At 42.8% G+C, this 13,940-nt stretch overlaps 3 protein-coding genes across 3 annotated transcripts in view; 2 read left to right on the top strand and 1 right to left on the bottom strand.

Annotated features, from left to right (window-relative positions):
* Positions 1-51: 51 nt before the first annotated feature.
* LOC105269019 (5'-3' exoribonuclease 1) lies at positions 52-6,370 on the top strand. Its single transcript, XM_011308981.1, has 4 exons — positions 52-334; positions 520-4,197; positions 4,289-4,369; positions 4,480-6,370. Exons 1-4 carry the CDS (start codon positions 260-262, stop codon positions 5,515-5,517), a joined length of 4,872 nt encoding a protein of 1,623 aa, XP_011307283.1. The 5' UTR covers positions 52-259; the 3' UTR covers positions 5,518-6,370.
* On the bottom strand, positions 5,663-10,232 carry cdm (importin-13-like protein cdm). The gene is made up of 3 exons (XM_011308969.1): positions 7,600-10,232; positions 7,333-7,476; positions 5,663-7,255 (listed from the first exon to the last, which is right to left on the bottom strand). The coding sequence occupies exons 1-3, from the start codon at positions 9,974-9,976 to the stop codon at positions 7,011-7,013; spliced, it is 2,766 nt and encodes a 921-aa protein (XP_011307271.1). The 5' UTR covers positions 9,977-10,232; the 3' UTR covers positions 5,663-7,010.
* A 3,013-nt stretch (positions 10,233-13,245) lies between these two features.
* The window catches only part of LOC105269035 (Pigment-dispersing factor receptor), a 19,086-nt gene continuing 18,391 nt past the window's right edge, over positions 13,246-13,940 (top strand). Inside the window, exon 1 of the mRNA XM_011309023.1 lies at positions 13,246-13,302. The gene's annotated coding sequence lies outside the window, so the exon portion shown is untranslated. The remainder of the gene's footprint in view (positions 13,303-13,940) is intronic.

The raw sequence follows: 13,940 nt of genomic DNA on the forward strand, positions 1-13,940 counted from the left end.
TTACCGATCAGCAGTCAATGATAATTCCAGTCTTTTGGTCACTTGCGATGAAGTGTTCCGGAAAATTTGTAACGCGCAGGGGAAATATATCTGAAAGATCCGAAAGTAAACGACAAACTCGTATACTTGTATTGAAGTGTTTGTGGTTATACCCGGGTTTTTTTTTATCCTTCAGATAATATATATATTTTTATGCTGAGTAAATTCGTGAAATAGGCATTGTTTGTTACTGATAAATTATAGTTTTAACGAGGGAACAATGGGGGTACCGAAGTTCACGCGATTTATTTGTGAGAGGTATCCCTGCCTCTTGGAGGTGTTGAACGAATATCAGGTGAGAACGATGAAGAAAATTGAGAGATGAGAAAATTGTCAAGGGCTGGATTTTACTTAGTAAAGAATTAATCGAGAATTTAAGGGTTTTTGGGGATTGGGGTGATTTGAGGGATGGAATTCGTTTGATTGGGGTTTGGGAATCATTAGAGCAGATGGTAATTAAGCTTTGGTGTTTGTTTACAGATCCCAGAGTTTGATAACTTGTATTTAGATATGAATGGTATTATCCATTGCTGTTCTCATCCGAATGACGGTGATGCACATTTTCGCATCACTGAAGAGACTATTTTTAAGAATATATTTCTCTACGTGGAGATATTGTTTCGCACGATCAGACCACAGAGGCTGTTCTTCATGGCTGTTGATGGGGTTGCACCACGTGCTAAAATTAATCAGCAGAGGAGCAGGAGATTTAAATCGGCTAAGGAGGCGCAAATTGTCGAGAGTAAGGCACGTGCTAAAGGTGAAGTGCTACCAAAAGAAGCGAGATTTGATTCTAATTGCATCACACCTGGTACTGAGTTCATGGCAAAGTTGACTGAACAGCTGAGGTATTTCATCATCTACAAAATATCCACTGATAAGCTCTGGCAGAAGTGCAAGGTTATCCTGAGTGGGCCTGAGGTCCCAGGTGAGGGTGAGCACAAGATAATGGATTACATTCGGTACATGAAGGCGCAGCCCTCGTACGACCCGAACATTCGTCACTGTCTGTACGGTCAAGACGCAGACCTGGTGATACTCTCATTGTGCACACACGAGCCCCACTTCGCAGTGCTCCGAGAGGAGGTGAAATATGGTCGCTCTTCTCAGACTCACGTCGCAGCAGAGAAGACAAAGTTTACCCTCCTGCACGTGTCCCTTCTTCGAGAGTATATGGAGCACGAGTTCGAGTCCCTCAAGCCAATTCTCCCATTTCCTTTCGATCTCGAAAAAATCATTGACGACTGGATTTTAATGGGTTTCCTCATCGGGAATGATTTCATCCCTCACTTGCCGACCCTCCACATCGCCAAAGGGGCCCTCCCCATCCTCTACGCAGCGTACAAGGAAACCCTCCCCACCCTCGACGGTTACATAAACGAATCAGGAATGTTGAATCTTTCTCGCTTCGAAAAATTCATGGATAAGCTGTCGGCCATCGATGTACAGCATTTCTCGGACCACCAGGCCGACCTCAAATACTTCGAGAGTAAAACAGGTCGTCGAGTCTCAGAAAACGATGGCACGCCTCCCCACATTAATTCTCCCAGCCTCAATCCTTCGAAGAAGTCTTTCAAAAAGGACCTCGAGTCCCTCATCCAGTCCACAGACGATCTACTGTTGGGGCACTCCTCCGAAGAAGACGACCTACTCTCTAATGATTCAGACACCGAGACCTACGCCCTAGAGTTTCACCAGCACAAGCAAGACTATTACCTCACGAAATTCCATTACGACGAGGTTGACGCTGACGTGATGAGAGAGCAGGCAACAGCCTATGTCACAGCGATCCAGTGGAATCTGCACTACTACTACAACGGCTGCTGCAGTTGGTCCTGGTTTTACCCACACCATTACGCCCCCTTTATATCAGACATAAAAGATTTTAAAGATTTAAAATTGGATTTCGAAATGGGAACTCCCTTTCTGCCCTTCCAGCAGCTGTTGGCAGTGCTACCAGCAGCCAGCAGATCCCTTCTCCCTGAGGCCTACCAAAATCTCCTCACCGACGAGGAATCCCCAATAATCAGCTACTACCCGGAAGATTTTAAAGTCGACCTCAACGAGAAGACTCGGGAATGGGAGGGAGTGGTGTTGATTCCCTTCATAGACGAGAAGAAAATGCTCGACGCCATGGAGCCCTACCACGCCAAACTCACTCCAGAGGAGCAGAAGAGAAATCGTCATGGTTCCATGAGCATAATCAGCTACACAGAGAAGAACCTGGGGATGATAACAGCACCAGCATATTTTCCCACGATCGAGAATCACGCGAGTATCACTTCGGTGGATCCAAAGGAGATCGACGTCCCCAGAGAGAAACTGATGAAGGGCCTCTTGGAAGGGGTCAAGATGAGCACATATTTCCCAGGATTTCCCACTCTCCAGTATCTCAAGCACGAGATAAAGCTCGAGAAGGCCAAGGTGAAAATTTTTGAGCAACCCTCGATGTACGAGAATATGATTATAACGATTCTCCCGAGGAAATCGCCTGATCTTTTGCAGCTGGCCCATGATCTCCTGGGGAAATCTGTTTTCGTCAAATGGCCTCATCTGCTGGAGGCGCAGGTAATCGGGGTGTCTGACTGCCTCAAGAAAATTTTCTTGATCAATCTAGAGAAGCCTTACAGTTCAGAGAACGTTGATCAGGCAGATCTAACTCGTCGGGACGAGGTGCACTGGAAGGCTGAGGCTGGAGACGTCTCCATGGGATACAAATCGAGGTTTGGTATTGTAACTGGGGATATCGAAGTTCTAATTCGCGTGAGAGTCATCACCGGACGCAGGTACATCTTCACTAACCAGGGGAGGATGTCCCTGGAGAAGGAGTGGTCTAGTGTTCCATCGTATTATCCCTATCAGTCGATTGTTTACGATATTGACGTCGAAAATAGTGGGAATATCTCTCACAGAAATATCACTGATATTTACACACCGAAGAGTATATGCTTTATGCTGGGACATCCCCATTATGGCGCCATGGGGGAGGTCGTCCAGCCTGGAGTAATCCTTAAAACCGGAAGGGTCAAGGTGGCCATGAACATCACCCCAGAGCCTGATTTCGCGGCGCTCCAGATACAGCAGAACCGCGTCAACATGGAGTACATGCATTGTCACATTGCTGCTAGGAGGCTGAGTATCAGCAATCACCTGTTGAGTAGGATAACAGGATCTATTTTTGTCCAGCTGAAGTCCTCGACGAATTCTAAGAAGCAGACAAATATTGGTCTCAATCTCAAATTCAACAAGAGAAATGAGCAGCTGTCTGGGTACACCAAGAAGGTCAATGGCCAGTGGATGTACAGCACCAAGTCGCTGGGACTCATCAGGAGTTACATGGAGGAGTTCCCCAAGGTCTTTGAGAAACTTGTCGAAAATCTGGGAAATGACGTATTCAATGAACAGGATTTATTCTCGTGCGATGGCGATGTCAAGGAGGTCGTTAAGTGGCTCAAGGAGCAACCTTTCAGAAAAATTCCACCCTGCAGCTGCGATACGACGGAACTTGATCCTGATATTATTGATTTGGTCCAGGCTCAGGTCGATGAGTTCGTCGAAAAGAGTGAGAATGCAGCGAAAACAGTTATCATGCAGGTCAAGCCACACTTGTTGTTCAAGCCTGGTATTAATTGTGGAAATATACCACCTGATACCAGGACTACGAATCTACTGTTCGATAGAATTATATCGGTTAATGAGAATTCCAGTGTTCCACTTGGGTACAAGGGGACTATTATCAGAATTATCGTGGTGAATGGCAGTAGCAGTGATAATCTTTTTGAGGTTTTGTTCGACAAGCCTTTCATTGGGGGAATTTCGTTCAATGGGGAAGGCAACAGTCGGAGGGCTGAGCTTCATGATGCTGAGTTTATTAACATCTCTTGGGTCAGGAATCTGCAGGATAGCGGGCGAATTACAAGTGCTCCGGAGAAGCTTGAGGCGAAACAGGATAGAAAGGGTGCTCTGAATAGTGCTTTTGCCTCGTTTACTGCACAGGGGAATTTTAGTCCTGTCACTGGAAACGGTAAGGGACAGAATCACAATCAAGGGGCGCAGGTCGCGGCCATGAGGGGTCAGGGGGCGAAGAAGGAACCTGAGGTGAAGAGTGAGACCAATACTGAGTTCCAGATGCTGTGGAATGAACTACAGAAAAATACGGTAATTCATTCTCATTACATGAAATCCAAAATATTTGCGTTATTAATTTTTATTGGATATTTTCTTTATATGATTTTTTGGATGTTTTTAGGTACCTCAATCCGTGACAGGTCCATTCCCACAGATGAAAGCGCAAATGCCACGGCCGATGCCCACGTGCATCCCAGAGCCGGTGAGTTAAATTTATCACTTTGTGCTAATTGCGTTGTACGAAATGTTGTGTATCTGCATAATTACCCTGATATTTCACTATTTCATGTAATTATCTCATTTGTGCCTCAGTCGCAGGATCCAAGCGCTTTCTTAAAAGCTGTTCTGAAAATAGAGAATGACAAAACCAGTGATCAGCCAAAGCCAGCAACAGACAGAGGATGCTTCCCACAACCGCCAACACCAGCCTCACCATCTAATGCCCCAAGACCAAATACAGTGGCACTGGTGCAATTGATGTTCGATCGTGCAAGACAGACACGAGAAGAGAACGTCTCTTACTGCGCCCGTCTGCTGAACCACTACCAGTTGATGGGAATTGGAATGCCCAGGTACTTTTACAGCACCCGAAAGAATCTGGTCCACGCCCAAATAGTCCTCCCAGACATGCGGATGTTCTACAGTGACCTGTGCACCAATCATCATCAGGCAGCTGAGAATGCAGCGAAAAAAGTCTACAACGAATTGAATCTGGCCAACGCACCGAGGCTACGTCCTTACTTCCACATGTCGCCATCTAACGCTTGGCCAAACGTTCCGCCTCCAGTGACTGTTCAGCCTCCAGTAAATGTTCAGCCTCCAGTGAATGTTCAGCCTCCAGTGAACGTCCAGCCCCCGGTAAATGTCCAGCCCCGTGTGATGATGTCCCCTAAATTCATTCCCGACGCTCAAAAGCCACCAGTGAGGCCACCAGCCAACTGGAACGTTAGCATACCCCACCAGACCCCGGGCTTCACACAAGTGCCACCTCCCAGAATGGACAATCCCATTGAACCAACTCCAGGCACTTCTCATCCTGAGCCCAAGGAAATCAAGCAAAATGCACCCTTCGTTCCCCTTCAGGCACAGAAGAAAACACGCTTACGTCATCCCAAGGACAAATCCCAGGAATTTCATTACAAGGAGTCACCACCGCTCAAGCCACAGAAGGTGAAACCCAAAGAGAATTCTCCAAAGACATCCAGGGATGACAAGGCTAAGGAAAATGAGCAGCATAAAGTTGGCAAGGACAATCTAGTTACACAGAAGAATCAGAAAAATCCTAGACAAAGGAAGTCGAGAATTGCTGCTAATTTTGGCTCATCAGCTGCCAACGGACGTGATCAATAGATTTTTTTTCGTTCGACTTTTTTATTTATGAGTTTGAGGTAATCATTTGGAAAATCATTATTCACCACGAAATTCAGCAGTAAAGTGGTGAATAGTCTTTTTCCTGTTGATAAATATCGATGAATCTGAGCATTATTGATTTTGTGAGGATATGTCAAAGGCATTCTTTGTGGGAAATGAAATTAACTACAGACAGGTCCTTTGATGTTTTAACGTGATGTCGATAGATTTGGGAATTTAATCACTTTGCTGCTGAATTAATTCCATGAAACCAGATTATCAGCATCTTATTTACAAATTGTATAAACGTGAGATTCTTTTTTCTCTAAACGTCAAAATGCGTCTTTTTGAAGTAGCTTTCACTTAATTCACTTATTCAGCAGAACAATTAATTATTTTACTCTGATTTTCCGCAACTTTATTAGTATTTTGACACGGCGTTTAGTATTATTGAGTTTTGAAATTATTGAAAACATTTAAAGTACTTTTTCTTTTTTATTTATTCATACATCTTTTAGTTTTTGGGTGAAATCAAAGCTCGAATGTGTGTGATAAAGATGGTGAATTCGTTTGTCTTGGGATTCTTTCGTATTTTCTTACAAAAAGGAAGAAACAGTGTTTGTTTGATAATTGCAATCATATGCATATGATATTCACTAATGTAAACTTGAAACTGACTCTGCTGCCAATATTGATGATAATTCGGGGTACGATAACGAAGGTTTACATTAACTTGAAGAATTTTGTAAAGAAATTGGGGCATGAATGACATTTTTTGTTTCATTTTGTAGAATCTGCGAAAAACATTCAAATAGAACATGAATAAATAATCACAAGGTACAATTTTTCTAAATGCTATTTATATTGTTTTTTTCCTATCATTTAATGGCACAGCCTCAACTCAATCTCCCGTAAACGCAACAGTTCCGAGATCCCAAATTTATTGTCAGAGCCTCCCCACTAGTGCAACAAACGATTAGGAATTTTCAAGTTGTTTTTCAATTATCAAATTTGTCTGCACCGACCCTTAAATAATTCTATGATTGCAAAAAGTCTAAAAGAAATACTCGAATACCTTAAAAAAAAAAGAAATGAATCGTTAAAGGATATTCAGAATCAATAATTTTATTAATGAAAAATTCTAAGAGAAGCAGATCCAACATAAAATATTGGCATCAATTTAACCATCAACTGGTGTATTTAGCAGTTGAATGGAATATCAAGACAGACATGATCTGAGAAATCCACCGAGTCCCTAGATAGTATTTAAAAATCGACAGAACATCTCTTGATTGAGAATTCAACTCCCTAACCTCGGAAAATTGGAAAAATAATGGAAGAGAATTTACAAAATGTCCTATTGAAAATATTTGCTTGATATTTAAACTTGTTAATTGAGATTTGAGGTGAGAATTTCCTCTGTACGATGCGAAGCATTAAGCGTATTCTAATCTCCAGGTCCACTCAACTAAAGAATTCATTGTAAATATTATCTACAGTCCTATCACAGGTTTTTGACACTGCAAGCTGAATTTCAGAAGTGTCTCGAACAATCTTTTGCTGTTTCTCTCCCTCAAAACATTTCTGGTGAAGTCTTCCTTCTGTCCGGGTGTCGTCAATGCTGTTGAGTCAGCGACAGCCAGTCTCAGCCATTGTCCCGTGTATTCGCCAAAGCTGTCATTCAGAGACAATAGGACACGTGCGTGAGACTCTAGATTAGATTTTGGTATTCGTCCTCCTTGAATACAAGCAAGAATTACTCATTATCCTTTTGGCGATTGAAAGAATCCATAAATGCAAGAATCCAATTCTTACCGACAGAATGTAAGATCATACAAACAAGCTCCTGCCCAACCATTGATACAAATGAATTCAAATGTCGGCTCTTTACAGCGTGCGCTAGGAACGTCCCAGCAGCTTTGGTAACTCCATATTCCGGTAATCCTAAACCAGTAATACCTGAAATGTAAAATAACTGCAATTAACTTAAATAAGCATAAGATAGAAATGACCTGTTGTTGAAGAATTATAATCCTCTCACTGAAGAATCAACAGAAATCTCACTTCATTAAATAAACGTACCACATCGAAGCATATCGGGCACCTGATCAGGCACATGTAACATGAGCATAGGAGTCTTCTTGCAGACCTGAGCCAAAAGTCCTAAATACGCCTCCAGTAAATCAGACAACTCCGACAGATCACCCCCACTGGTCTCACAAGCTTTAAATCCCCTTAAACTGTACCCAGAGATCTCCCCGAAGATCGTACCAATTCCACACTTAATATCACTCCCACATAGCAAAACCATTTGCCTAAGTAGCCCGAGAGCAGCAGGATGAGGCTTGACCTTGTACGAATTCACCAAAATAAGTAGAAGAGGTGTAGCTTCAGTCTCAGGATGCAGAAGACACTGCAAAGACTTCTGAGCACAAGTGTGCATTGCCTCGAGGATGACATCGTCGTGGCCCCACTCTGAATGAGCGACGATCTGCTCAAAAATAGGGACAAGTCCATCGAGTACAGATTTTCCAATAGCTCCCTCGAGAGTCGAAAGGAACATAGTGATCATCTTCAGCTGATTAGCAACAGCAACTCTCCCAGTGTTGATGGGATGTCTGAGGAACACCTGGAGCCTCATAACGCACAATCCGAGCGTAGCATCGAGATATTTGAGCTGTTCCTCAGTGCTTGACAGTGAATTGAGGAGTTTTCCGGCTGCATACATGAGTCTGAGCCCCTCGCCGCCCCCTGGGGGCACCACAGGGAGAGTCCTGGAGATTGTTTCGAGGATCGAAGGTGCGAGAGGTGCCAGATGAGGCCCACCCTCTCTAGATATGTCCTTGAGTGCCATGGAAGCAGGGGTTGATGCCACTGAGCCCTGAGTCAGCCCCAGAGTCACCAGCTGAAGGGATCTCTCCAACCAGGGATCGGGATTCTCCCCAATCCACTCAGCGTAAGCCCCAATAGTTGAGCAAGCACTGGCGAGAACCTCTTTGGGGTAATTCTGATAAGGTATGTGCGAGAGAACGATATCTATCAGCGCAGGCACGTATTCAGTCTCCTGTGTGCCTACGCTATCACAGAGTGCCTGAAAGGCATGAAGGCTCGACTCGACGTCAGTCCACTTCTGATTATCTTGAGGCTGTGTGAGTCTCCTCCCCAGGAGAATCAGTAATTCATATCCCAGGATGTTGTAGCAGTAGGTGAAAGTGTCAGCAGCATCCTGCCTGTAGCACCTCAGTAATTCCCTCTCATCGGCATCGCCGGCCTCGTCAGGACAGGAGGGAAGTGTCGCTTTTCTGAGTAATGCCTGAGCTAGCCTGGCATAGATAGGCTTGAGGGCATTCCTGGCTCGATCCTCCACAGGCGGATCAAAAGTGGTGACATTATCCTGGAAGGAGAACCAGAACCCAAAAGGAATGCAACTCTTTCTCTCCTCGATGGGATATCGTCCTGGCAGTTCTGAGCACTCGAGTAAGAGTTTTATCAGGGTCTCTGACGTCCACCTGTGGCTCTCATCGGCGTCTTCAGTCAAGGATAAGAGGATGAATCGACTGTGAATATCTCCCAAGGAGGTGAGCAGCTCGGAGAAATGAATGCCTCCCTTCTGCTCTGCAACACTGACAAGACCTCTGCACCACTCCCACAGGAGTTGGGGGCGTTTTGGCAGATCTGAGTGAGCAATTGCTAGTATCAGGCACTCCTGGACGAGTTCCCACCCCCTGGCATCCTCGATGGCGTCTTCAGTGGTGGGAACATAATTGGAAGCTGCTATCACCAAATGGGGATAGAGATCGACGAGGCTATCCACTGGGAGTGGCCCCACCTTTAGCCAGGCTAGGGCACACTCTATAGACAAAAGATAGAGAGAGTCGTCTGAAGACTGAGGAGGAGTCCCTTCGTATGTTGTGAACACTTGACGAAGTAACCAAGATGTTTTGCACCAGCTCGCCACCAGATTGTCTCTCAGTTTTGGCCTCTTCAGGCCACATTTCTTTTCGAACTCCCGGGGAAGGGCTATTAAAACTCTTAGCAGTAGGTCTAGACTACTCTGATTATCATAGGGAAACATCCGGATCAGATCATCTATCATTCCCTCGCTCTCGTTCTTACCCTCAAGACCATCACTGCTCGCCAAAAAAGCAGCTAATGCTTGGCACAGACGAGCCAGCACCAGCTTTGATGTCGTCGAGTTCTTCATGAGCGTGAGAATTCGATTTCTCAGGTCGCTGTAGTCTGAAGGTGGCACCTCGTTCCATTGTTTTGAAATTTTTGCATGAAGAGTTGTCGCTGCGAAGAATTGCACCTCGCAGGAACGACTCGGTTCCAGTAGTGGCCAGATATGTGTCCAGGCCTCATGCGACGCCTGAAACTGCAGCAACCAAAGATGCGCATCATTTGCACCTGTTGAGTAAAAACGACGTACTGCATCCTCAACGGCTGCTGAGTAATCCATTCTGTGAGTGATTCGTCAAGGTTTAACCTGCTTTAACAGAGAGTTGACAGGGAAGACACTTGGGAGCGTTTGCGGAACAGCGGAGGAGCTACCGTGGATGGCACTAACATTTCACGAGGCAGGTGTTGCAGCACTTGTCAATCTTTCTGGAGAATGCTCCAGTGATCTTCAGCTGAATGACATGGACTTGCTGTGATATACACTGGATCCAGGAATTCACTCAAATCACTGACTGCCTCCAACCGCTCGAACCCCCCCGAGCCCACCAAGTGCCCGCCATTTTGCCGAACCGAACGCACATTCCAATCCACTGGCGCGATCATTTGAATTCCCTTCTTACGGAATCAGGGGTGAAGCGATTTATTTAGATTTCAATTTTTATCGGATGAATACCGGCAGCTTTAATGCATAACCATTATTATATAATAGACTATTTTTGCATTATTTCCAACGACTGATTGTTGGGGATTGATCCTGGCGCGTGGAAGTGACATAACTAAGGGCAAAAATAGCCTGGCAATGGTAAAGTTTGCTGTCTTTCATTCTAAAGTTGGTCCAGATGGTGGGCGAGTCACGTTGATGGTCGTTGGTCGAAGTTGTTACGTGACAGGTATCTGCGACACGTGACTGTTTGTTATCCTCCCTTACGTAACTCAATACAACTGTATCCTGGAGAACTGATACATTGAATTTAACAGTATTACTTTCAATCAATAGCAAATTGAAAAGCGATAGACAATCATTCAGTGTCCCTGCCACAGTATTTATCCCTTCATCAGTTTAATTAATGATTACGTAATACTGATAAAATAATTATTACGAAAATCATTACGAAATGCTGTAATATCTCCAAAGATTGTGGATTTTGAGATTTCGAGGAAAGGCCTCTATTCGCAGCCCTTGAAATCCCTTCGATGAGTTTTTCCTGGAGCACAAGAGAAACTTGCATCAAATCTCGTGTTATGCAATTCTCTGGTTATACACCCTTACTGAGAAACTTAGGAGAACCGTTTGCTTGCAATCTAGTATTGCATTCTGAGGAAAGTTTCTGACTAAAGCAAACGTTGAATCACTGTTGATCTTGGCTCCTTATTTCAGGGGGTTACGTACGGAGGTCTTACGATATTCCATGAAAAATATCCACTTCCGGGTGGATGAAGTTATCCACGTATGAAAGAATTTTATTGACACTTTGGGAGGAAAAGGATTTTTCTCTGAATTTAGTTCGTTCATCAAACAATCGCTGATTTCGTGTGTGCTTACCCCGTAGACGAGATTAGAATTTCCAAAAGGTTCACAAAAATCAAAAGAAAACAATAATTTTCACCCTCGTTCAAGGGGTGCTCTGGGCTGATGATTTTTTTAATAAAATTTCATTTTTTCATAAAAGCGAAAATCATTTTTTTTTCCTGCACCACGTCAATGGCGGAATTCCCATTTTTTTAAATTTAAACATTTGTTTGTTAACATGAATTTTGATTTTTCCGGTGAAACTCATTCATATTAAAGTTATTAAACATGTCTGGGGGGATCTGATAACAGACGAGTTCATTACCGAAATTGTTTCAACTTCCATTTCACAATTAACGTCGAGTATTCATTAAAACTCTGCCTCTGCAACCCACATCAGCTTCTGATAAATGAAAAAGTTCATTGTCCACAGAGAATCAGCTTACCGAAAATGAAAATGGGAAAAATGGGAACCCCCGAATAGACAAATCGTCACAGTGATTTTTTTTTTCGGAAAGGGGAATTCCCTCGGGATTTCATGTACAATTTCGGTGTTATCAGATCGAGTCATTATCCAAATCGAAAATATGAGAATTAGTACACACCAGGTGAGTCCAAATATTTATTCTCTTTTTTCCAATCCCATTAGCAATTTCCTCTCGATCGCACCGATGCACAGTTTACGCGATATGCCAAGCAGAATCTCTTTGCGCGAATTCTTCCTTTCGGTTTTTCGATTTTTTTCATCCTATGACCTAGTACCTTTGAAGACCTTTAATTTATTATTTTAATTAATCCATCTTAATTCATGAATTTTACTTAAATTTAAGTTTAATTCATGGATTAATTAATTCATGAATTCATACATTAAAAACTCGCAAAGTAGAAGCCATCCCCTGAGGCATAAGAAAATCCTGTCGACAGGTTCACTATAAATTTCCACCTCACCAGCAGGAGAGACTACGTCCCTATTATTTACTCTAATTTCTAATATTTCTATCACTTTAATTTACGTAAGTTTTTTAACAGAACAAATCGGAATGATTATTTTTTATCATTTCCAGGTGTCCTTGAGAATCGGAATGAAAATACTATGAAGTGAATTAATTTCAGGTGAAAAATGTACAGTCCGGGAATATCAATATTTATCAAGTTTTATGTATCATTCAGATTCACGTCCATTCGTTAAGCGAACACCTGAAATATAAATCCCTTGCATATTCAATTTCCAATAACAAATAAATCTCATGGAGCGATGGGCGTTGAATGAATATTCCACTGTTAGCCCTGATGGCCTTGATTGATCCTCGCAATATCGAAAAATAAAAAATAAAATTAGGATCGGGGAGATCAAAGATCGTGGATCCACCCCCCGGTTGTCCCACACCCTAAAAAAAATTTCTTCACTCTAAAAAAAAAATTCGCAGTTAAAACCATTTTCCCCATTCCACAAAACCAATCGATTCTTTTTTGAAATTCTTTTATAAATTAATCAATGCATTAATTATTTATTATTATTTATTAGTGCTATTAATTGTTATAATTATTAATGATTTGGGTACAATGAAATTGATAAAATTCCTGTTATTAAACAATTGGCAGGAATAATATTATTTTTTAAGGGAATTGTGATAATAATTGACATCGAATGGAATCTCTTAGAACACTTGAATTTACAATCGAATTCTTCCATTACTCTCTCTCATATTTCTTGGCTATTCTTCACGATGTCATATTGTTCGGTAACAGCTGCACTACAAGGCTTTCCAGTAAGTTTCAATTGCAAGTTCTTCCGTGGCTTCTGAGGGAATCGAGAGGTAAATATTCGCGTGGGGATTTCTAAATAGTCCATTAGTGGATCGAATACATCACAGAGGAAATTATAGCCCTTTCAATTTAGACGGCATTCAGTACGAATAGATTGTTTAATCGCCAAAATTGGTCTCAAATAAATTGAACGCGGAAGAACCGACGGTAGTGGCGCGAAATTTATAGCCCTCTAATCTCAGATTCACTGCCGAGCGGTGGTTCCGTCAAAAGGACAGCTGTACCTGTAGGACAGGTTTTCCTGTTAAATGAGGTTTTCCCTCCCTCAGGTAAGTTTGATACAGGGGGTTTTCGCGGGTCCGATGGCAATAAATCGTAAAAACCCTGGAAGGGTAAACGAGAAAGAGAAATTTTTTGAACCGCAAATATCAAGACTCAACATTTCCTAATATCCAATCACTCACGAACGAATCGTGGGTTTTCATTTAATTTTCAAACTTCCATAGGAAAAAGTGTACAGCGAGCAGTTTTCTTGGAAAGCATTTCCATCATAATCTGTCGATTCTCATGAGAAAAATAATTAATTTTTTTTCGAGTTGTTTCCCACAGCTTCCGGGGGAAAATAGATTGTTTATCATTTTTCCCGTGACACTCTCTACCCGGAATTTCAACATATTGCATATTAACAATTTCGTGGAATTCTTATCTAGCCGATGAGTTCCGATAAAAGTCATCGAATTCATCGACACACTCCCAGTGTTCTCCATTTTGTCAATCACCGATTTTCATTGGGGTGAAATTCAAAGAATACTCGAAGAACCGATGAGGATTTTACTAGAGAAAAGGCGGAGGGATTTCAAGAAGATCAAGAATTCTGCGAGAGCGCGAGGGACTGAATGTCGGTCTCTAATTGGCGGAAAAGGTTGTGGGTAGAGGGTGTTGGATGGGTGGAGGGGGTGGAGGGGGT

Source organism: Fopius arisanus, unplaced genomic scaffold, assembly GCF_000806365.1.
Source record: "Fopius arisanus strain USDA-PBARC FA_bdor unplaced genomic scaffold, ASM80636v1 scaffold00003, whole genome shotgun sequence".
Lineage (NCBI taxonomy): Eukaryota > Metazoa > Arthropoda > Insecta > Hymenoptera > Braconidae > Fopius > Fopius arisanus.